The sequence below is a fragment of the Rhinolophus hipposideros genome (genome assembly GCF_964194185.1).
Source record: "Rhinolophus hipposideros genome assembly, chromosome: 1".
Lineage (NCBI taxonomy): Eukaryota > Metazoa > Chordata > Mammalia > Chiroptera > Rhinolophidae > Rhinolophus > Rhinolophus hipposideros.
The window spans coordinates 50,518,375-50,543,689 of NC_138047.1; the positions used below are offsets into that span (position 1 = coordinate 50,518,375).

General features: G+C 33.8%; 1 protein-coding gene across 1 annotated transcript; it reads right to left on the minus strand.

Annotated features, from left to right (window-relative positions):
• Positions 1–204: 204 nt before the first annotated feature.
• On the minus strand, positions 205–25,122 carry SULT1B1 (sulfotransferase family 1B member 1). Its single transcript, XM_081058886.1, has 7 exons — positions 24,829–25,122; positions 24,423–24,551; positions 19,364–19,461; positions 17,440–17,566; positions 16,150–16,244; positions 10,647–10,827; positions 205–4,743 (listed from the first exon to the last, which is right to left on the minus strand). The coding sequence occupies exons 1-7, from the start codon at positions 24,974–24,976 to the stop codon at positions 4,631–4,633; spliced, it is 891 nt and encodes a 296-aa protein (XP_080915012.1). The 5' UTR covers positions 24,977–25,122; the 3' UTR covers positions 205–4,630.
• Between the last annotated feature and the right edge of the window lie 193 nt (positions 25,123–25,315).

Here is a 25,315-nt window from a genome sequence, read left to right on the forward strand (position 1 = left end):
GAGGTCGGAGGGATAGTGGATGGGGGGAGGGGGCTTCACAGGGTGAGGGATATAAATGATGAACGTCTAAGTATTACCTTGTCTTGTACACCTGAAACTAATAAATTAAAATAAAATGAAATAAAATAAAAGCGGGTTTGACAATCACAGGGAGAGAGTCATGCAGTAGCGCATGTAGTAGACAATGATTAAATACTTCCATTCACAGTTCCTTTTCCATTTATTAAAGTCAAAGGTATCGAGATAAAATTTACATTTGGAACATACAGTCTGTAGAGCTTTGACAACTGTATACAACTGTGTAACCACCAGCACAATAAAAATATAGAAAATGTTCATGATTTGAAAGTGTTCCCTTGTGCCACTTGCCGTCAGGCTCCTCTCTCTGCTCCCCTTCCCTGACAACCACTGATATACATCTGTGCCTATAGCTGTGCGTTTTCCAGAATGCCATTGACAGGAAATCACATCCTTCTTGTATTCTGTGTGTGGCTTTAATTTAGCATACTGGAGACGCATCCATGCAGTTCTGTGCTTCTGTAGTTTGCTTTTATTCCTGTGTAGTATTCCTTCGTTTGAGTATACCTGTTTGTTTTTCTTTGATCCATGTACCAGTTGTTGTAAATTTGGACTGTTTCTACTTTTGGCTCTTGCGAATAAAGGTGCCATGAAAAAAAAAAAAGAAATACATTTTTGACACTTATAGCAATAAAAAATTAAATGGGTAGAAAAGATGCTGAATTCTACATTATTGTATCAAAATGTAGTCATTATCTGGACTGAAGAACTAATTGAAAAAGAATATTCATCTATCTTATTAAATGAGACATTTCCTATAAAAGTTTACCTTAAAGACTTATCATTTACTTAAAGACTTATGATCACAAGACATTTTAAAATTAAAATTTAAATATATATTCATGATTTTATTGCAGAGAAATATAATAGGGTTATAAATAAAACAGCTTCAGTATAAAATATGAAAGCAGTTTTGTGATAAAATTCTGTAGAAAAATGATATTGAAATTTTATTTAAAATAGAAAAGTAATCATTGTTTTCCAAATCACTTTGTAAAGTGACATTTTCCTGCATTTTATATGAAAAATAGTGAATATCAAATCACTAAAGTATTTGAGTTTCATTGGAAACATTTTTGAAAGTGTTACAAAAGTTTTATTTTAAAACGTCAACATTTTCTGGACAGTGTAAATTATCTTTAGCTACTATTTAAGCTCATAATTGGGAAAAAGTTAGGTGTCAACTTGGCTGTCTATGTTACCCAGCTATTCAATCAAACATGAATTTAAAATGTGTGAGATGGTACATCATTTTTTTCAAGATTATTTTGGAGACACTACAAGCTAAACCTTTAAGATCACTAGACAATTAGAATAATGCCCTAGGATTACGATTCTGAACTGGTCAACTAATTACCACTACTAAGAACAATTTTCCATTTCACTCAGTTTTCACTGAGGAGCATCTTTCATGAAAGGTATTATGGAGTTCCTGATAGGGCAGAGAACAAGGATATATAGCTACATTTTTGCCTCCTTGCTAATAGCTGTTGGCATATGAGGTAGAATGCTTTGTGATACTGTTTCACACTACCTGTTGGAAGAGTTATGAGGGAGGAATCATAAAGCTTTAAATACTTCTAACCTATTGGAAACTCACAACACATGCAATAACTGAATAATCAAAAGACTTGGTCCAAAAGCTTTCATGAAAGCACAAAATAGCAAAAAAGTTCAGCATATGTACTATATTCATCAAAGAAACATAACCAGTGGGATATGTACACATATGTACATGTATACATATACATGTATATATTTGCATACATATTTGCATATATATTTGCATACATATCTGTGTATATGCTTGCACATGTAGAAACAGTTTAAATACAGTTTTTAGGAAAGAGGAAGCAAATAGAGCCACAGAATTTTGGAATGTGGAAGAAACACAAACCAATTGCCTAATTTTACAGATGCGAAACTAAAATCTTATTTACAGGTTTTCTAAAGTTTAAGCATCTCACTAATGGACAAGCTAAGATACAGTTCCCTTGGGAATCTTTTGGCTCTTTCTCTTTGACCAATAATAACAAAGTTTCACAGTAGGTACCTATTCTAAACAAGTGCTAGTACTTGCTTTGAATGCAATAATGAAAATATTTTTTAAGCCACACTTTGACTTTTTGGAAAACACTCATTGATTGATTAGTGAGGTGACATGGCTGAGGGAGTAATCATGTCATTGCCACATATTTGTTCACTGTCCTTACATCACGTGCTTTGGTTAGAGAAAAATGGAATGAGACTATTCTAAGTGGCTTTGTTTGATAATTATACTAATGATTGTTGGAGAAATAATGATAAACTCACTGTTTTAGGAAAATTAATTTGGTGGCAGTTTTCTGAATGATTTCACAGGATATCAAGTACTTTTGAAGCTGGAATTCTAGCAGAAGTACTATTATGTTGTGTGATGTGAGCGTGAGCTGATGAGACAGTGAACCAGGGTGTTGACATTTGAATCAGAGAATAATACTAAATGTCAACTATAATTAAATATGTATATGTATATAGTCACAGGATGTAAAGTACAGCATAGGGAATATAGTCAATGGTATTGTAACAGCTATATGTAATGTCAGAGCGGTAGTAGATTGGGGGAAGGGGTTATCACTTTGTGAGAGGTGTAAACATCTATTGTGTTGCTTTGTACACCTGAAACTAATTTAAAAAAAAAATGGATAAGAGGCAACAACCTGTAAGGAATGTAAAGGAAAATCTAAATTCTATTTTTTTTCCACTCTATCTCCAGTGCCCCCCAAATGCCTAGGACATAATTAAAGCTCACTCAAATTTTTTTAATAAAGTCCAGTTACAGAGACTTATTTCCACACAGGAAAACTAAGAAAAGTAGAATTATTTTATCTTGGTAGTGAAGGCAGTTAGTGCAGCAAATCTACTAGACAGATTAAAGACTAGTTCAGAGACATTTAATTGTTTTCGAAAATAGATTGTAGTATCAGAAATCATACCACATTAACTTATTAATAGAGATAATAAAACAAATGGATACATGATTGGCTTTACTTCCTTGTTGGCAAGAGTATTCTAGAAAGCTGGAGCTAGTTTACAATACCCCTAAGCATTCAAGGTTAACTACTAAACATGTTTCTGAGGAATGTACACATAAGTTTCATTTCCTGAAATAATTTATAACACGTGTGATAATAAATGTATCCGAACAACTATCTCCAGAATCATAGATATAGCACTCTTAGGAGGTTTGCATTTGGCATTAGATCAATCCCCTAGGATTGGGAAAGAAAGAAGTTATAAACTTGAGGAGCTATTCCAGCTGCAGAGGCTGACAGCGGAGATGTACCTGTGAAGGCCAACTATTGCAACCCACGTTGTCACCTTAACTCAGTTATGGCTCAGAAGGCCTTTAATGTGACAGAACTCCTCTCCAGAATGAATAAGGGCCCAGGGCATTCAAACCGAGCTTGAGTTTGGGAACCTGGGCTTGGCATTGAATTTGGCACGTTCAGCTATGACTTGCTGGCAAAAGATCTTGCTGTACAAGGTGATAGAAATAACTGTTTCTAAGGCAAAGCTGGAATTGAACAACAAATGTTCTAAGGAGACATGTATCAAAGAATCCACGTTGAGGTGCATAGTGTAAGATAGTGGGAAGAAGGGACTTGGGTCAGGAGGGCATAGTGGCAATTTAGCCTAGAGAATCTCCCTGAGGGACCGGATTGGGAAATTTTAGCAGCAGCTATGATCTTAATCTGGGGGTACTGATGGTGCTATTAAGGTATCCAAACCTATGCAGACACCAGGTGAAATAACTGAAATTCCCAAATGGGGACCAAGCATGGCAATAGGTGATTCTCAGAAGTTCAAAAGAGGCCATAAAAGTCTGGAAAGGACTCTACACAGGAAGCACGTTCGAGCTCTCAGTCCAGGCTCTCAGAGTAGAGTTCTAGTTCCCAACAAAGAGCTCAAGGGAGACTAATGTAGATCTTTCACTTCTGAAAACTCAGAAATTAGATACTCAGCAATCAGAAATTTGGAAAATCAGATTAGGAATAGAAACATTTCCAAAATCCGAATCACATGATTTGGCACATGAACTCTGTTATCAAAATAAAGACACTGCACTAAGATGAGCTATGACTCAGGGAACAACTTGAAACCCAGAAGGCAGCAGTGGAACACAGTGTCCTGGGTCAAGTTTTCAGCAAAGGGAAATTAGGGCAGAGCTAGGAAATGTGGTGTCAGTGTGCATACAACATTTCTTGGGTTATGTGAGTAAGTGGGGGAACTTAATTCTAAGCCAACATATATGGATATTAGGTCAGATAAATACTTTCTTGTCAGTACTAGTGTAGGAAGAGGCAGGAACAGCCTATGAAAAGATAGCCATTGGCCTTAACTTTAGGGAATTTGGAAGCTCAGAGTCAGGAGCAAAACTGGAAACCGATTAATGACACTGAAAAATCAAATGTTTAAAAACACATTTTCTCCTTTGTAAATCCAAGTCAAGTCAGAACTTCCCGTTTCAACAAATCACAGGTCACTTCTTTCAGATTTGCTGCTTAGGCTCTTATATCTCTGTGCGGAACTGAAGTTCACTTCCAGACATTTCCTTGTTATATATGGCATCAAATTTCTCATTTTGGGCCACTGTGAAGTAATTCTTCCAGTCGCCTGTAATTCCTAAAAATAACAAATATGAAAATTTATGAAGGAATAAAATATTTCCATTATGAAAAAAAAGCTAACGTATATCAAAAGAAAAACTTAGAAAAATTAAAGACTTTCCTTGTATTTGAATATTTTAAAATGTCAGTTCTCTTTTACTGGTAATCCCATCTATAAAGGTGGCTTATGACTAATCAGAGGCTGATATTTAAAGACATGTTTTGATAAGGGTTAATTTCCTTGCCTAAATTTATGGGCTATAGAATAGTTTCCTGAAAAAGATTCTTTTACTGTTTCTAATTATCCTGGGTCATGGGGTTACTACTGAACATTGGAAATGGTCGGGGCATACTTTATTTCATGAGTAACTTTTGGAAACTCTACAAAGGACTGGTCATCAGCACAATCAAACCTCGGAATAAAAAGCTGATAAGTATCACTTCTCAGAATGTGTAAATAAGGATGGTATAATACCTGTAGGATACTTGTTATTTCTGAGTTCACTAGACTTATACTGTATTTGCATTTTAGATGTGAAGAATAGCGGTAAACATATAACATCCCTGAACCCTTTCTTCAAAAGTAAAACATACGTGATATAAATTTATTTAATCTATTATACTTAGATGTTTATAAATATTTATTAAAAAACAAATACATTTTCAATGCACTGCCAATGTGCTTGGGGGAAAACATTTACTTTTGCTATAATGTGTTATTAAATATATTATACCATGTTTCCCCGAAAATAAGACCTAGCCAATCAGCTCTAATGCATCTTTTGGAGCAAAAATTAATATAAGACTCAGTTTTAATTTACTAAAAGACTGGAGTTTATATAACATAACATAAGACTTGGTCTTATTTTGCTATACTATAAGACCAGGTCTTACAAAATATAATCAGTATAACATCCGGTCTTATATGAACTTTTGCTCCAAAAGACGCATTAGAGCTGATTGTCTAGGTCTTATTTTGGGGGAAACACGGTATTGAATTGCAAGCTATATTAACCCTGATGGTTTGATGAAGATTTCAAATCTTTTTAATGAAAAACATCCCTTTAGACAAGGTTGTTTCCCTGGTTGTTATACTTTGTTCTATGTTTACCAGATGGAAAGAGCTCTTTAGGATGTAAGTGAGGGAAGTGTATTTTCAGGACAGTACATCTGTAAAGATGTCATTAAAAACAGAGAGCACAGATTTAAACAATAGTCATATATAAAGTATTCCAATAATCTGAGTATAAATTTTATAACACACAAACACATTTGCTTCACAAGAGTAAGGAATGTATAAAAAATTTTATTTTGATAAAATAAATTCTGGTCAAAGCCCAGATTTTCCTGTTTTATTGCAATTTGGGACATAGATATAAACACTGACATCACCTATCCTCTCCCTACTATCTTTACTATTGTGTGACTAAATTATGACATTGATTTATCCAGCAAGGCATCCTTCAAGACTATGTGTGCCTGGTCTTTCGGTCATATTGAGCTCTTTTCACCATCTATTTACATGCATGGCTCTTGCATTACATTATGAATGTCTTGAGGCAGATGCACTTGTCATTCAACCATGTGTGTCCTAAAGAATACATGCTGCAGATAGGTGTTCATGGAGAGTTTTTCCTATGTGTAAATAAATGGATGAATGATTGAATGCATGAATGAGTAAAGGAGAGATGAATTTTAAACTATTTGAGCTAGTAAGACTTGCTATTTTTGTATGTATTATTTATGATCAGAAAAATATTCTAAATGCTTACATATTATTTACCATCGTCCTCCCAAAAAACCTGAGCCATAGATGTTAGTACTTTCTCCATATTGTCAGTGATGTAAGCAGAGTTTTGGCAGACTAATTAATGTATTCAAAGTCATAGATTCAGGGAGTGGCAGATCCCAGATTGATCTGACCACAAAGGACATATTATTTACTACTTCTGGAAGGCATGTAAAGACATCTCTCTTATTAGACCAGTATGCATTCTTTTAGGTTGAAATTGGAGAAATCATAGAATTCACATACTGAGCTTATCTCTTCTACCTCTATATCTTGAGATATCATGAGGGTGGCATCAATTTTCATATGAGTAGGGATAAAATTCTCCTGGAAGTTATATTCAGTGACCTGGCATAATGAAAATTTGCCCTGTTTAAGAAATATATTTTTTTCTGAGTCTTACACTAAAAAAGCGTGTATGTGTGTGTGTGTGTGTATGTGGGTCTTCTTTGTTCAAACTTATAATGCACCATTTACAATGAAAAATTTGCTTTGCCCTCCTAGACTAGAGATTACTTTTGAAAAGTTAAATATAATTTCATACAAATCTGATGATATTTTGTTCTATTTCTTTTAAAAAAATGCCATTTGAATGAGATTGCATTAAGTCTGTATATTACTTTGGTTGATATGACCATTTAACTATGTTGATTCTTCCTATCCATGAAGAACAACTTTTTATTTCTTTGTATCTTCTTCAATTTCTTTTAATACTGTCTTATAATTTTCAGTGTATGGGTCTTTCACAAAATATCTTTTGTTAAGTATATTCCTAGGTATTTTATTCTTTTTGTTGCAATTGCAAAAAGAATTTTTTTTCATTTCTTTTTCTGATATTTCATTGCTGGTATATAGTAATGCAATAGATTTTTATACGTTGATTTTGTAGCCAGCAACTTTACCCTTTTTTTTTTTTAATATTGTTTCTAATAGCTTTTCAGTGGTGTCTTTGGGGTTTTCTATATAAAGAATCAGGTCATCTGCAAAAAGTGACAATTTGACTTCCTTATTCCCAATTTGGATGCCTTTTATTTCTCTCTCTTGCCTAATCTCTCTGGCTAGGACTTCTAATACTATGTTGAATAACAGTGGTGAGAGGAGGCATCCCTGCTTTGTTCCTAATCATAGAGGAAAAGCTTTCAGATTTTCACCATTGAGTATGATATTAGCTGACGTAGATGCCTTTATTATGTTGAGGCACTTTCCTTCTATACAAATTTTATTAAGTGTTTTAATCATAAATGGATGTTGTGTCTTGTCAAATGCTTTTTCTACAGCTATTGATATGATCATATGATTTTAATCTTCTATTTTTTTATGTGGTTTATCACATTGATCTATTTGTATATGCAGAACCACCCTTGCACTCCTGGAATGAACCTCTCTTTATCATGTTGTATTATCTTTTTAATGTGTTGTATTTGATTTTCTTGTATTTTGTTTAGGATTTTTTTAAAAAGAATTTTCATAAAAGTTTATTTGACTCAAACTGATGACATATGCTTGGGAGCAAGATATCAAATGCTCCCTTGTTTAAGATTTTTGAATCTATTAATCAGCAATATTGGTGTGTAGTGTTTTTTTTATTTTCTCTTTTGTTATCCTTACCAGGTTTTGGTATCAGAGTAGTGTTGTAAGGATCACAAAAGACCCTGAATAGCCAAAGCATTCCTAAGAAAAGAACACGGCTGGAGATGTCATACTCTAATTATACTACAAAGCGACAATAATCAAAACAGCATGGTATTAGCAGGAAAAACAGAAACAGAGACCATCAGAATAGAAATGAGAACCCAAAAATAAGCTAACATATATATGGGCAGATAATTTTTGACAAAGGAGCCAAAAGCATATAATGGAGATAAGAAAGCTTCTTCAATAAATGGTGCTGGGAAAATTGGAAAGCTACTTTTAAAGCAATGAAACTAGACTGCTGTCACCATGTACTAAAATTAACTTAAAATGGAATAAAAGGCCTAAATATAAGACCTGAAACAATAGATTGCAAAGAAGAAAAAATAGATACTAAATTGATAGACCTTGGGTTCAGAAAGGATTTGATGAATTTGACCTCAAAGGCAAGAGAAGTAAAAGTAAAAATTAATGAATGTGACTATATCAAACTAAAAAATGTTATGCACAGCAAAAGAAACCATCAACAAAACAAAAAGGTAACCAACAAAATGGGAGAAGATATTTGCAAACAACACCTCTGAAAGGGGGCTAATATCCAAAATATATAAAGAACTCATACAACTCAACAATAACAACAACAATAAAAACAAACAATCAAATTAAAAAATGGGCAGAGTACTTGAACAGATACTTCTCCGAAGAAGACAAACAGCCAACAAGTATATAAAAAGATGCTCAACTTCACTAACTATTAGGGAATTGTAAATCAAAACCACAATGAGATACCACCTCACACCTCTTAGAATGGCTATCATCAACAAGACAAGTAATAACAAGTGTTGGAGAGGTTGTGGAGAAAAAGGAACCCTCATATACTGCTGGTTGGAATGTAAATTGGTACAGCCTCTATAGACAATAGTATGAAGTTTCCTCAAAAAATTAGAAATAGAATTATCATATGGAATAGCATTATCATACCAGATATCCCACTCCTGGGTACCTACTCAAAAATCTGAAAACATTTACTTGAAAGATATATGCACCCGTATGTTCATTGCAGCACTATTCATGGTGGCCAAAATAGGAAAACAATTGAAGTGTCCTTCAATAAATGGTTGGATAAAGAAGATGTGGTACATATATACAATAGAATATTACTTGGCCATTTGTCGAGTAATGAAGAAAAGATGAAGTACTGCCATTTGCAACAGAATGGATGCATCTTGAGACTATCATCCTAAGTGAAATAAGTCAAATTGAGAAAGTCGAGAACCATATGATTTCACTCATATATGGCATATAAAACTGAAAGCAACAAACAAACAAGACAAACAAATAAGCAAAAAGTCATAGACACAGACAAGAGTTTAGTGACTACCATAGGGTAAAGGTGGAGGGGAGAGATAGAAGAGGATAAAGGGGGTCAAATACATGGTAATGGAAGGAGAATTAACTTTGGGTGGTGAACACATACTGCAATATACAAAGGATGTATTATAGACTATGTAGATGTATTGTACACTTGAAACCTATATAATATTATTAACCAATATCACCCCAATAAATTTAATAACTTTGTTTAAAAGCATATACACAAAGGTAAATCTGGAGAAAAAGAAAATTTAAGTGTAGTGTTTTTGAAAATTAAAAAAAATTAAAACACTGGGACTATTTGCCATTTTAATAAATTATGGAGAAAAATGTTTTAGACAAAAAATTAACCATATAACTCCTTCAAAATTAAGGGTTTTCATCCACATATTCTTATGCACAATACATTCCTAGGGTTATTTTTATTTCCCAGTTCACCAAGTGAAATTCTCCTTTCTGTCCAATTCAATAAAGAATATTGAAAACAGAGGGTAGCATTATTAGATGGATAAGTTCTCAAATTTGTTTAAATTAATAATTTGTTAAATGCATTATTTTTATCATTATTAAAACATTTGGCACAAGTCATACACAACAAGCCACAATATATGTAGGACTTGCTTCAATAGAAGTAAAGATGTATTTCCACAATGAATGCAATATTTCTCTATTGTCATCTACCTAGGTTATATTTAGATTCCATGTATCCTATAATTCAGTCAGTATTTGGGGGGAGCAAAAACTTCCCATAAGGTGTAAATAAATAAATAAATAAAACCCTTTCTCTTGGTGAATCCTTTTTAATAATGTGACCAGACCACTGTTTTCTAAATGATATGGGGTCTTTAAAGAAAATGGTACTGTACTGAGTTTTTCAATGAGAAGGAGAAAAAGGCCTATGCCAATTCAGACAAAGATTGAAGATTTAAAAATAAATCTGGAATGACATCAGATTTGACAAGACCACTCCCACTTAGCAGATTATTAAATAAGAAGAGAAATATATATCAAATGCTCAAGGCTACATAATTTGGTAGTGATCACAAAGTTAATCCTCATTTCAGAATAATTCAAAAGAAAGTGAAAAGGGAAATTAAATACAGAAAGAGGGATATTAAACTCACCTTTGCGCATAAAAGAGGATTTGCTGTGATCCATCACTGTCTTTGGTAGATGTGTATAATTCACTAGAGGGTTGTCCTTCATCATGCCAAATGAGGTGTGATGGATTATTTTATCCAAGATCTCATCATTCAGGTTCTTCTCTAGAAATCTAGTAATTTTCTTGATTTCCCGTTTTGGATTCTATTAGTGGGTAAAGAAACATATCCAAGAAAATAGTAAACAAATCATTAACAATGTAAAAATTATAATTTTTATAATCTTTTTTCTTAAATGTTGATTCTGAATATTTAATTCATATTTGGTTAGGTCTAGTAATAATTTTTAAAAATTAATCATAAAAATGAAAAAAACAATAATTTGTGGTTAGCAAAAATAAGTAGAAATATTTTGTTTGTACTAAGCCTTATATTTTTAGTTCAAAGTACAATAAGAAAAAAACTTGGGCTAAATATTAACAGTATTTAGAAAAAACAATTTTAAAAGTTATTTTAAGCTCAATTTGTAATCAGATTTGAACTGTGCATGTTTTAGGGACCCCATATCTTTTTTATTCTTCTTACCTCTTTTTTTCTATTTTTAATCAAAATTTCTTTGTTGTTTTTAATAACAATATTTATGAACAAAAATAATAAATTTATGGACAACTTCAAGTATGTTTGCCTTAAAGTGCATATATTGATTAGACCTTGCTTGGACATAATTTATAAAAAATAAATTCTAATGAAGGGGCAAAGCTACCAAGACCCAAATTATTCATTAGCCATTGAGAATAAAAAGAACAAAATCTAAGAAATGGATCATTTTCCAGATGCTAATGACATAAATTTAATATTTGTAACTTTTTAGGAAGCTAAACTAAAAGCTGCATGGATTAGGTCTAGAAACATTTTGAGGAGGTGACATCTAAGTTGAGAAAGAGATGAATCAGAATTGAGCAAGATGCATGTTTTTTTGAGATGTTAGAGGGTGAATTTCCAATAGAGAAAATAATTAAAACTCTTGGAGGTGTTAGTGTCTCATTGTGTTAAAGGGAGAAAAAAAGCAAAATGGTTGGAGTTAGGTTTGAGTTGTGCTCAGGAGTGAGAGATGCTATAAAACTGGAAAGATAAGTTAGAATAAAATTGAGAACATCCTTGGATATCCTACTGAAAGATTTGGACTGTATCTATAATGCCATAAGGAAGCAATAGCATTTAATAGTGTGTCTTATTAACTCTGTGTGTGTGTGTACATGTGTACACATGTGTATGTTTTGGCAGGGAGTTCCCCAGAAGGAAAGTTATGGCAATATTTTATGTATCAGGCCTTGAAGAGAGAAGAATGAGATGAGTAATTTAAGGGGTGTTAGTGCTTAGAATGAGTAAAAGGTCAGAAATTATCATAGTGGAGAAAAGGCCAAAAAAAAAGTTCGTAGTGGTACTAGGAAATAGATGGACAGGCAAATAGAGAGCAATTTCTGTTAGGGATTCAAAGTATTTGGAGAATAATCTGTCCACTGCCAAAGTATCACTGATGGTGTTAGTTTATAAACCAGTAGAAGTTAAAGTACAGAGTGCTGGCTTCTATTGAATCTTCCTCTGCTGTGTTTCTATTTCACCTCATTCATTGAGAATTTATGCAGACATTCATAAACCTGATGTAAATTATTAGATTTCCCTCTGAATTTTATTCTTGATATGTACTTACAATTTTATTATATTATTGTTATATTAAACCTCTTATATAATTTTGTCTAAAAATGATGCATGACAGAAGAGAAACATTGTCTTTTAAGTATGCTGTATGTAGAAAATTTGAATGGGATTCAAAATATCTGGATATGCTTATAAAGCTGATTAGGCCAGACTGTAAATCAATATAATAAGTTGATTTGAATAAGGCATTTTAGCTGAATAAGACAAATGGTTAACATGAGAGTGTCGTGTGGGGGACAGTATTATATATGACTCAGAATTTGGATACCAGCCCAACATAGCAAATGTATTTCTCTATTCTGTGGAGAAAAGGGAATATATTCAGAAGCTAATATTGCTCTTTCATAAAGCTAATAAATGCTGCTCGTGAGTCCAGAAAGTAGAGAGAGATACTTGGTACAGAAGGACAATTTTCTCTCTTGTAAAGAATTTGTAACTTAACTTTGATTAATCAAAATCATATTTGTTTTGCATCTGTGTATATATACTGGCAAATTTACACTAATTGCCTCAAAAACTAGTAAGGTTTAGAATACAGATTCTCTGTGTGCTGCAAACAAGTGTGATGGAGGGTAGAGCCTGTGCAGAACAGAAAAACTCAGAGGACTCTTTTTGATAAGGTGTGAGAAATAATCTGGGGTTTCCCAGAAATACTTGGGAGCAAAGGAGATTTTTACCTGGGGCATGATTTCTGTTATGCAAAGTAGGGTTGATGTCACTAAAATGTTTATTATTACTAATTTATTCATTCATTCATTCATTCAAGCGATCAATTATTTATACAAGTGACAACCCTATGTATGTGGTAGGTGTTATATGAGGTACTGCAGATGTAGTAGGAAGAATGATAGATATGGTACCTTCTATCATGAATCTGAAATTCTAAAGAGTGTCTTCATTTGTATGCCCAGGCTTTAAAACTAAAGAAATACATCACATAAAAGAGATAAAGGACAAAAATCATATGATCAATCAATAGATGAAGAAAAAGCATTTGACAAGATACATCCATTTATGATTAAAAAACTTAATAAAATCAGTATACAAGAAAAAACCTTAACATAATAAAGGCCATATATGACATACTTAATGGTGAAAAACTGAAAGATATTCCTCTACAATCAGGAACAAGATAGGGGTGCCGCTTTCACCACTGTTATTCAGCATAGTATTGGAAGTCCTAGCCAGAGCAATCAAGCAAGAGAGAGAAATAAAAGGCATCCAAATTGGGAATGAAGAAGTCAAATTGTCACTTTCTTCAGATGACATGATTATTTATGTAGAAAACCCTAAAGACTCCACCAAAAAAAAACTATTAAAAACAATAAACAAATACAGTAAAGTTGCAGAATACAAAATCAGTGTATAAAAACCCATTGCATTCCTATATATTTATAATGAAATTTCAGAAAAAGAAATGAAAAATAATTCCTTTTACAATTGCAACAAAAAGAATAAAACAAATAGAAATAAATGTAACAAATTATGTGAAGGACCTATACATTATAAACTACAATACTTTATTAAAAGAATTTGAGTCAGACAGAAAAAGCAGAAAACCCTATGATTTCACTGATATGTGGTATATAAACCAATAACAACAAAAGAACAAGACAAACAAATGAGAAACAAAAACTCATAGACACAGACAATAGTTTAGTGGTTACCAGAGGGTAAGAGGGGAGGGAGGTGGTAGATGAGGGTAAAGGGGATAAAGTATATGGTGATGGAAGGAGAACTGACTCTGGGTGGTGAACACACAATGGGATTTGTAGATGATGTATTACAGAATTGTACACCTGAAATCTATGTAACTTTACTAACAATTGTCACCCCAATAAACTTTAACTAAAAAAAAAGAAATTGAAGAAGACACAAAGAAATGGAAAACTATTCTGTGTTCATGGATTGGAAGAATCAACATAGTTAAAATGGCCATATCATCCAAAGTAATATAAAGATTTAATGCAATCCCCATCAAAATCTCAATGACATTTTTTAAAGAAATAGAACAAAAAATCATCAAATTTGCATGGAATTACAAAAGACTCCAAATAGCCAAAGCAATCCTGAAAAAAAAAAAAAAAGAACAAGGCCAGAGGTATAAAAACTCCCAGACTTAAAATTATACTACAAAGTGGCAATAATCAAAAAAGCATTGTATTGGAAGAAAAACACATACACAGACCAAAGGAATAAAATTGAGAACCCATAAATAAACCCACATATATATGGGCATATAATTTTTGACAAAGGAGCCAAAAACATACAATGGAGTAAAGAAAACTTCTTCAATAAGTTGTGCTGGGAAAATTGGAAAGCCACATGCAAAAGAATGAAATTAGACTGCTATCTGTTACCATGTACTAAAATTAACTCAGAATGGGTCAAAGACTGAAATATAAGACCTGAAACAGTAAATTGCAAAGAAGAAATAATAGATACTAAACTGATAGACCTTGGGTTCAGAGAGGATTTTATGAATTTGACCTCAAAGAAAAGAGAAGTAAAAGTAAAAATTAATGAATGTGACTATACCAAACTAAAAATCTTCTACACAGCAAAAGAAACTGTCAACAAAACAAAGAGGCAACCAATTGAACGGGAGAAGATAATTTCAAACAATTTGCAAACACCTCCAATAAAGGGCTAATATCCAAAATATATAAAGAACTTGTACCACTCAGCAACAAAGAAACAAACAATCCAATTAGAAAATGGGCAGAGGACCTAAACAGACACTTCTCCCAAGAAGTCGTACAAATAGCCAACAGATATATGAAAAGATGTTCAACTTCACTACCTATTAGGGAAATGCAAATCAAATTAGATACCACCTCACACTTGTTAGAATGGCTGTCATCAACAAGACAAGTAATAACAAGTGTTGGAGAGACTGTGGAAAAAAAAGGAATCCTCATACTCTTGGTGGGGATGAAAACTGGTACAGCCACTATGGAAAATAGTATGGAGCTTCCTCAAAATACTGAAAATAAAATTACCATATGACCATGCAATCCCATTTCTGGGACTCTACCCACAAAATCTGAAAACATTTATTTGTAAAAATATATGTACTCCATGTTCATTGTAGCACTATTCACGGTGGTCAAGACATGGAAACAACAGAAGTGCCCATCAATAGATGACTGGATAAAGAAGAGGTGGTACATATATACAATGAAATACTCCTCGGCTATTTAAAAAGATGAAATACTGCTATTTGCGACAACATGGATGCATATTGATTATCATGCTAAGTGAAATTAGTCAGACAGAAAAAATGACTTCAGTCCTATGTGGAATATAAAACTGAAAGCAACAAACAGGTAAAAACTTATAGACACAGAAGATAGGTTGGTGGTTACCAGAGGATAAGGGTGGGGGGGGTGATAGAAGAGGGTAAAGGGGATCAGACACATGGTGACGTAAGGTGAATTTTACTTTGCGTGGTGATCACACAATGCAATGAATATATAGATGATGTATTATAGAATTTTCTACTGGAAACCTATATAATTTCACTAACCAATGTCACTCCAATAAATTTAATTGAAAAATCATGTAAAAAGAAAGGTGCTCAGTAAAACACAATGGTTAAAAAGTATAAGAGGAATAAAACCATAACTGATTTTATAATTAGAAAGTCATTAATGATCTTAGCAAGATTTGAGTAAGCAGGCATGGTGAATAGGCAAAGCAATCATATCATTTTGACTCTATAGATTATGTTGAAAACTATATATTTATCCTTTTACCCCATGATTTAGTGGGGGAATTACCCAGGATGAATTTCTACTATTTTTACCTCTTTCATATCTTCATAGTACAAAAAGAGTATTGGGTGTTCTTCTTTTTTCTTCCACCAGCTTTTAACGTGATCAAACCAGGAACCGTAGGCAACTAAAACCAGAGAAACAGTCGGTTTCCATAAGCTTTCACGAAATTAAAGCTTTGTTTCTGAACAATAAGTCAGATTGTCTAAGCGTTCTGTGGAATTTTGTAATCAAGGGAACTGAGAAATAAAGCTAATTTAAAAATATATATAATCAGCCAAATATGAATTTACAAACAAGATAAAAAAAAAAAGGAAAGTACAAAGGAAGCATTTCAACTGAAAATACATTGACCTCCACTAGGTTATACTTAGCTTCACATGGAAAGAACTATTCTTTTATGAAGTACTCATATCAACTGTTTATCTAAGGACTATATTTATATGTATGATAGGTTTTACTAATGGTTCCGGCAAGGTAAGCAATTTCTATTGTGAACAGGAACTGAGCCTGGATTTCTAGCAACTGAAAAGAGATTAAAGAATATTTTCATTAAGCCAGTGTTTAATACCAGGTTTATATATTTCATATCACAGTAAAATATTAGAAATACAAGATCAGACAATTACATTAGTGAACTTGTTGCAATGATTTGCTAACATTGTTTGATATCAGAGGGATTACTCATTATGAATTTGTACCAACTGGACAGTTAATGAAGTTTAGTATTTGGAAGTGCTAAAAAGACTGCATGAAAAAGTTAGACTATCTGAAATTTTTGCCAACAGTTCATGGCTCTTGCATCACAACAACGCACCAGCTCACACAGCACTGCCTGTGAGGGAGTTTTCAGCCAGTAAATAAATAACTGTATTGGAACACCCTCCCTATTCACCTGATCTGGCCCCCAATGACTTCTTTCTGTACCCGAAGATAAAGGAAATATTGAAAGGAAGACATTTTGATGACATTCAGAACATAAAGGGTAATACAACAACGGCTCTGATGGCCATTCCAAAAAAAGAGTTCCAAAATTGCTTTGATGGGTGGACTAGGCACTGGCAACGATGCATAGCTTCCCGAGGGGAGGACTTCAAAGGTGATCACAGTAATATTCAGCAATGACGTATGTAGCACTTTTTCTCAGATGAGTTTGCAAACTTAATTGTCTGATCTCGTATTTCATTTAGTTTTTAAATAATATTTGAGTGTACTTGTTACTGACTTGGAAAAAATAAGTGTTTTGAAAGGAAAAGTTATACTAGCAATAGCTAATAATATTTAAAAAAAAACTTATTAATATTAGGCTAAGTCCTACCTACCATTTCCAGCCATGAATCTTTCCAGATATTCTTCCCATGTGCCAGGAAAGGGTTCCAGATTATTCATTAAGTCAAAATGGTAATATGAGACTGCAACATCCTTGGCATTTCGAGCCAGATAAATCATCTACAGGATGAGGAGAAAGAAAATTAATTGAATGGTATTTTATTTTAAAACAAAAAAATTAATGTACAGTCAAGGAAAGCAATAGATTTGAAATCCATGAAATTAAAAACAGGAAAACATTAGCGAATTAATCAAACATAAAGTTGGCTCTTTAAGAAAAATCAATAAAATTGAAAAACAGCTAATGAGACTGACAAAATCAGAGAAGACACAAATAAGGGTATGAAAAGATGCTCCCCATCGTATGTCATGAAGTACATGCCAATTAAAACAACAATGAGATACCACTCTACAATTCTAAGAATGACCCAAATCCAAAACACTGACAATATTAAATGCTGCTGTGGATGTGGAGCAATAGGAACTCTCATTGCTAGTGGGAATGCAAACTGGTACTGCTGGTTTGGAAGATATTTTGGCAATTTCTTGTAAAATTAAAAATAGTCATACCATATGATTTAGCAATCACACTACTTGGTATTTCCCCAAAGAAGCTGGCAAACAAGGTCTACACAAAAACCTGCACATGGATATTTATAGCAGTTTATTCATAATTGCTGAAACTCGCAGGCAACCAAGATGTCCTTCCAGTAGGTAAATGAATAAATAAATTTTAGTACATCCAGACAATGCAATATAATTTGGCACTAAAAAGAAATGAGCTATCAAGCCATGAAAAGGCACAGAGGGAACTTAAATGCTTATTACTAAGTGAAAAAAGAATCCAATCTGTAATGGCTACATACTATATGATTCCAACTATCTGATATTCTGGAAAAGAGAAAACTATGGAGACAGATCAGTGGTTGCCAAGATTGGGGGGATGAGGGATGAACAGGTGGAGTACATAAGATTTTAGGGCAGTGAAACTACTCTGTATGGTACTACAATGGTGAATATACAGAGGGTGCCAAAAAATTTACACACATTTTAAGAAAGAAAAAAACTGTATTAAAACTGTAATACTCAACATATACTGATAAAAAAGATGAACATAAGTCATGTGTATACATTTTTTGGCACCCGCAGTATATGTTATCATACATTTGTCCAAACCCATTGGATGTGCAACACCGAGTGAACCCTAATATAAATTATAGACTTTGGCTGATTTTGATGTGTCAGTGTAGGCTCATCAACTTAACAAATGCACCACTCTGGTGGGGATGTTGATAATGGGGAGTCCAACCACGTGTGGAGGCCCGGGTGTACACGTGTGGGAAATCTCTGTTTTTCTCACAATTTTGCTGCGAACCTAAAATTGCTCTAAAATAAATAAAACTGTTAGAAACCTAAAGTCTGTTAACAGAAAGACTAAGAAGAGAATATTAAGAATAACGTCTCTTTACAAAATTTAACAACTTAGAATTCCTCATACATCACAAACTAGCAAAAGTCAGCCAAGTTGAAATAGATAATCTGAGTAGACCCACAATTATTGAAAAAAACTGTGTTTCAAATTTAAAAGTTCCCCAAAAGCAAATATCCAGGCACAGATCTTTCACTGGAGAATTTTACCAAACAACCAAATAAAAACCGACATCCTTATGTTGGGTTTTCAGAGAAGGCCAGAACATCTGAGACAGCAGGAGATATTGTGCTGAGATGCGAATCCTGTTACTATATAACTTTGGAAAACTTGAGTATGTAGATTCAGACTGAAATAATTGAAACACTACCTTATGTAGCTCAGTTCTCAAGGTAACAAGTAAATGAAACATTTGAGCAATTATTTACTATGTGAGTAAGTAAAGGGTAGGGTCACATTAAGAAAATCACTTGCAGTATATAGTGTACCTTGCAGTTGTTCTTCCAGAAAGACTTAGGAAGGAGATCAATTGGTAGGTGTGTCTTCACAAGCCTAGGTGATGGATTCTTCTCTAATTGCTCTGCACCTTGGAAAATTTAGTTTGGCATATAGAGATATTAGAGTCTCCAAGAAGCCCGCATTTCTGGGTTTCCTCAACCAACCTTTTAAAATATTTCTGAGCGGTGTATAATGCTGCTAAATTTTGAACCAATCAGAGGCATTATTTACCTAACAGGCAATACTGTACAATGGTTAAAAGCATAGCTTCTGAGGTTATCCTCCTTCAATTCAAATCCTCTCTATCACTTTCTCACTGTGGGACATTTGAAAGTATCCCAGCCTGTATGCTTCACTTTCTCCTCTCCAAAATGAGGAGTAATAATATACCAACCTTAGCATTTTGGAGTTTTATCATTCCTGTGTGTATTATAAATAATTATAAAATTATTTTCTGTATGTCAAAGAGACATTGATAATTAGTAATTCTCACATCAGTTATTGTTTTGCATCAGCTATTTTAGTATAGATATCATTTTCATTATTTCCTTTATGTGTCATATATATTTAAAATGAAAATGTTGTGTAATTTTTAGGTATTAGCTGAACTCTCCAAAGTGATACAACTAATATGTGGTACTATTTGGTTTCATATTAAGTCTTTGGTAAGGGGTATATGAACTTCTTTGAGACAGAAAGTATCCATTTATTTCTATATTTAGAGATTCCAGGGGCCTGGATCTCACTACATAGTGATTTGGCCAGTCTGAAGGCACTTTGGGGGTAACAACATACTCAGAGAATTTCTGGCAGAGACTGACAAGATCTGGCTAATCATTTTCACTTACTATTCTTTTAGTGGACTGAGTGGCCTTTGTTATACCCCATGTATATCTATTAAAGATGCTATCTCCTCTAGAGTCGCCAGACCCTAAGATCTCAATTATTGTTGTCTCTTCCTTCAGGTTTCCCATCCAATAATTCTTAAAATCCTTTGCACATTTTTCACATTATTACTTATATCCAGTCTAACCTCTAGATTACCTGTTAATCCTATATTATCTCCTCACCTTTTGGACATGAAGGCGCACCTACCCATAATTGTATGACTCATTGTTTCAAAGCAAATTTTATGCTTCAATTGCTTACACAAATTTATTACATATGCTAAAAAGCCACCCAGTGTGTCTCTATTAAAATATCCTTTTAAATGTTATACATAGCACTTATTTTTGTTTCATAATTTATTTACTTATTTATTTGTTTATTGTCAGTTCCCATGCATGTTCCCTATCTCCACCCCCAAAAACAGACACTAGAATGGAGAGTCCATGAGATCAGGGATGTTGCTTGTTTTGTTCACCAACAAATGTTCTGTAGAGAATAGTACATAACCCATGGTTGTATTCAGAAGAACCTCTTAATACCAATGCAAATAGGTTTGGCACACTTGGGAAATAAAGATGCAAAAATCCCAGTTAAATTTGAATTTTGGATTAACAACAGATACCTTTATGTATAAGCATCTCCCATTGTAATATTTGGGATATACTATTACTAAATAAAATAGCTATCTGAATTTCAAATTTAATTGGGTAACCTGAATTTCATCTGGAAAAATTAATTATACACCTATAAAATTCCACCAGGTATTTCATTATGACCTGGCAGTTACACTTTGCTCAGCATACAGGAATGAGAAATCATAATCTTCCACAGCTCATTATTCCTCAGTGCCATGATGTGAACTTTTATGTCTGTTTCTTTTATGAAGTTTTCCCATATTGTTGTTCCTCTTCTCTCCCTCAACTTTATTGAAAGATTTATCAGCCTCTTCTGTCTTGTAATTGTTTTGCCATGTGAGGTCCTTTAAATGAACCCTTTACATGCACAACTATGAATGTTGGGAATATGTAATGACATCACAAGTATTCACGTTCAGGCTCCAGAGTAAACCTGAGTGCCAGTTTATCTTTCTTTGCCTGGTGAAACTCACCGATTCACTCTCTAGCAGTGCTACAAGCCTCACTCCCCACCCTCAACCCCCATCTCCCACCAACAATCCCTGACTTCCTGATCGCTGGTTACTTTGATTCCATCACTTTTTCATTTTATACTTTCTATGGCTCTGGAGTCTTAAGTCACGCTGCACTCATTTTGGTTGCTTATCCCTGAATAATCCTTCAGTTCCAAGCTTCAGCATTTGCTCTCTGACTTCAGGCAGCCATACAGAAGGAGTGACACCCTCACAGTTGGTCCTTCTCTGACTAGCTCCAGCAAGGGAGAGAATTTGGATTCTGTTCTTTCTATTGATATACATTTTCACCACTGTACTTCTTCTTATCCCAGGTTTTCAACAGCATTGGAGAGCCAGGCCTCACTTCTTAAACCCTTCTCACTTGCCTACCAGGACATCATATGTTTCTGATTCTCTCTTAGCTCACTGAATATATCTTTTTTTTTAAATTTATTTATTGGGGTGACAATTGTTAATGAAATTACACAATTTCAGGTGTACAATTCTGCATCACATCAACTATAAATCCCATTGTGTGTTCACCACCCAGAGTCAGTTCTCCTTCCATCACCATATATTAGATCCCCCTTACCCTCATCTCCCTCCCCCCACCCCCCTTACCCTCTGGTAACCACTAAACTATTGTCTGTGTCTATGAGTTTTTGTTTCTCATTTGTTTGTCTTGTTTTTGGTTTATATACCACATATCAGTGAAATCATAGGGTTCTCTGCTTTTTCTCTCTGACTTATTTCGCTTAGCATTATACTCTCAAGATCCATCCATGTTGTCACAAAGGTTCCTATATCATCTTTCCTTAACGCCGAATAGTATTCCATTGTGTATATATACCACAACTTCTTTATCCATTCATCTATCGAAGGACATTTTGGTTGTTTCCATGTCTTGGCCACCGTAAACAAAGCTGCAGTGAACATTGGCGTACACGTGTCTCTATAGAGAAATGCTTTCAAATTTTTTGGGTAGATACCCAGGAGAGCGATTGCTGGGTCATATGGTAATTCTATTCGTAATTTCTTGAGGAACCTCCACACTGCCTTCCATAGCGGTTGCACCAGTCTGCATTCCCACCAACAGTGTATGAGGGTTCCTTTTTCTCCACAGCCTCTCCAACACTTGTTGCTATTTGTCTTGTTGATGATAGCCATTCTGACTGGGGTGAGGTGATATCTCATTGTGGTTTTTATTTGCATTTCTCTGATGATTAGTGATGTTGCGCATTTTTTCATATGTCTATTTGCCATTTGTATATCCTCTTTGGAGAAATGTCTCTTCAGGTCCTCTGCCCATTTTTCAATTGGGTTGTTTGTTTTTTTGTTGTTGAGTTTCATGAGTTCCTTGTATATTTTGGATATTAGACCCTTATCGGAGGAACTGTTTGCAAAAATCTTCTCCCATTCGGTCGGTTGCCTCTTTATTTTGTCAATGGTTTCTTTTGCTGTGCAGAAACTTTTAAGTTTCATATAGTCCCATTTGTTTATTTTAGCTTTTACTTCCATTGCCTTTGGAGTCAAATTCATAAAATGCTCTTTGAACCCAAGGTCCGTAAGTTTAGTACCTATGTTTTCTTCTATGCAGTTTATTGTGTCAGGTCTTATGCTTAAATCTTTGATCCATTTTGAATTAATTTTGGTACATGGTGACAGATAACAGTCCAGTTTCATTCTTTTGCACATGGCTATCCAATTCTCCCAGCACCATTTATTGAAGAGGCTGTCTTTCCTCCATTGTATGTTTTTAGCTTCTTTGTCAAAAATTGTCTGTCCATATTTATGTGGTTTTATTTCTGGGTTCTCAATTCTATTCCATTGATCTATGTGTCTGTTTTTTCTGCCAATACCATGCTGTTTTGATTATTGTAGCCCTGTAGTACAAGCTAAAGTCAGGCAGTGTGATACCTCCAGCATTGTTCTTTTTTCTTAAGATTGCTTTGGCTATTCGGGGTCTTTTGTGGTTCCAAACAAATCTGATGATTTTTTGTTCTATTTCTTTAAAAAATGCCATTGGGATTTTGATGGGGATTGCATTAAATCTGTATATTGGTTTGGGTAATATGGCCATTTTAACTATGTTGATTCTTCCAATCCATGAGCACGGAATGTCTTTCCATTTCTTTGTGTCTTCTTCAATTTCTTAGCTCACTGAATGTATCTTAAGAACCACAAGCCTTACATGATCTGTTCCTGCCTAGTCGTTGTCAATTGTTTTGCATCTCACTTTCCCTTCTTTCATTATTGTTATTATTGGTTGTTGTAGTTGTTACTGCTTTTTAGTTCCAGAACTATACCTGTGTGTTTCCTGCTTCTAGGCCTTTAAAACAAATAATTTATCTTCCTAAAATATGCTTTCTCTATGTGCATGGCTTTAGATCTCAATTCAGAGTGGTTATCCCTAATTATCCAATCTGAAGTAATCTCTCCTATTGTTCTCTTTCATTGAGCCCTAGTCTTTGGATATGTAAGATTCACATATTGTTATTTCATTTACTTATTTAATGTTACAATATTACTGTAAGCTCCTTGGGGATAAAACATCTAATTTACTAATCATTTTGTATCTAGCCCATAGCACACTACATCATTCTTTAGAAGCACTCAATAAATATTTGTGGAACGAAAAAATGAATTGGATTAATAATAACTTTTATGTTTTAAGAGGCATTGGTACTTCTTTACTTATTTATTTAACTACAGCAATGTCCTAAATTAGGAATTTATTGCTTTAGTCTGCCAAATTCTATACAACAAAAGTCAATAAAAAATAAGGAACATTTTTAATCTCATTGACCAATTTTTTTGTTGTTTTCTACAACAAAATTCTTTCATTTTTTATTATCACACCTGGATATATAATGGACTAAAACTAGTTTCTCTATATGCCTTAGTTATTGTACTACTTTCTAACTTGCACTTTATATTACCAAATCTACTCAATTTCCTTTGAGTGGAAATTACAAATACATGCTATGTAAATAACATTACAAAATTATAATTCCCAGATCATTTAAAATTACCTGAAATTCTTAGTCCAGGGAGAGCCATTTCCAACATTGGAACTTTAGCAGTTATAAAATCTCGCTTACATTTTTCAGTATCTCCATCATTTAGAATCATGTCCACAATTTCACTTACCCAAGTGGTACCTGTGGTAAAAGGTAACATTTTTTATAACCATCACCTGAATCTGAGGGAAAAATACCTGTTGGAAGCCTGCCATCTTAATACATTTTATTGGAAACTTAATGCTGCAGTTTCCCTTTATACGCCCTCAAACCCATTTTAATATATTTGAAGTAGATGGCTACACTGACTGATAGGAATATTAATTTTATTTAAGATGATAGTAATTTTAAAGAGAAGTTGATTTTCAGGAAACAAAGGTTGAAGTCAGACCTGCATTTGTCAGGCCATAACACTCACCTGATTTGGGATAAGTGGCTATCACAATGTCATCTCGCCTGCTGTGGAACTGTTCAACCTTTTCCCAGTTGTCCGCAAAAACACAGATCATGGGGTAACCATGGACCATCTTCAAATTTTTTCTCAGGACGTCTTTTGGAGAAATCATTTTTTGTACTAGATCGTGCAAATATTTAATAGAATATTCACTGACAATCAAATCTTGGAGACATAAAGAGGGTAAAAATCGAAACTGAGTAATAAATCTTATTCTTAAGATCCTACAACTTGTCACAAAGTAAAATTGGCCTTTAACACACCGAGAAAACAGAGATCTAAATACAAAGGGCATTTCTGTGGGTATAAAGCTGTAGATTGCAAGAGCAGCAACTGGCTCAGTGACAAGAAGAACAAAGGTCTTTCAGTGGAAACGTTGGAAAGAAATGGAACTGCATAGCTTACTTTGAGTTAAAAATTACATTTCATAGAAATATGCTAAAAAGTATCT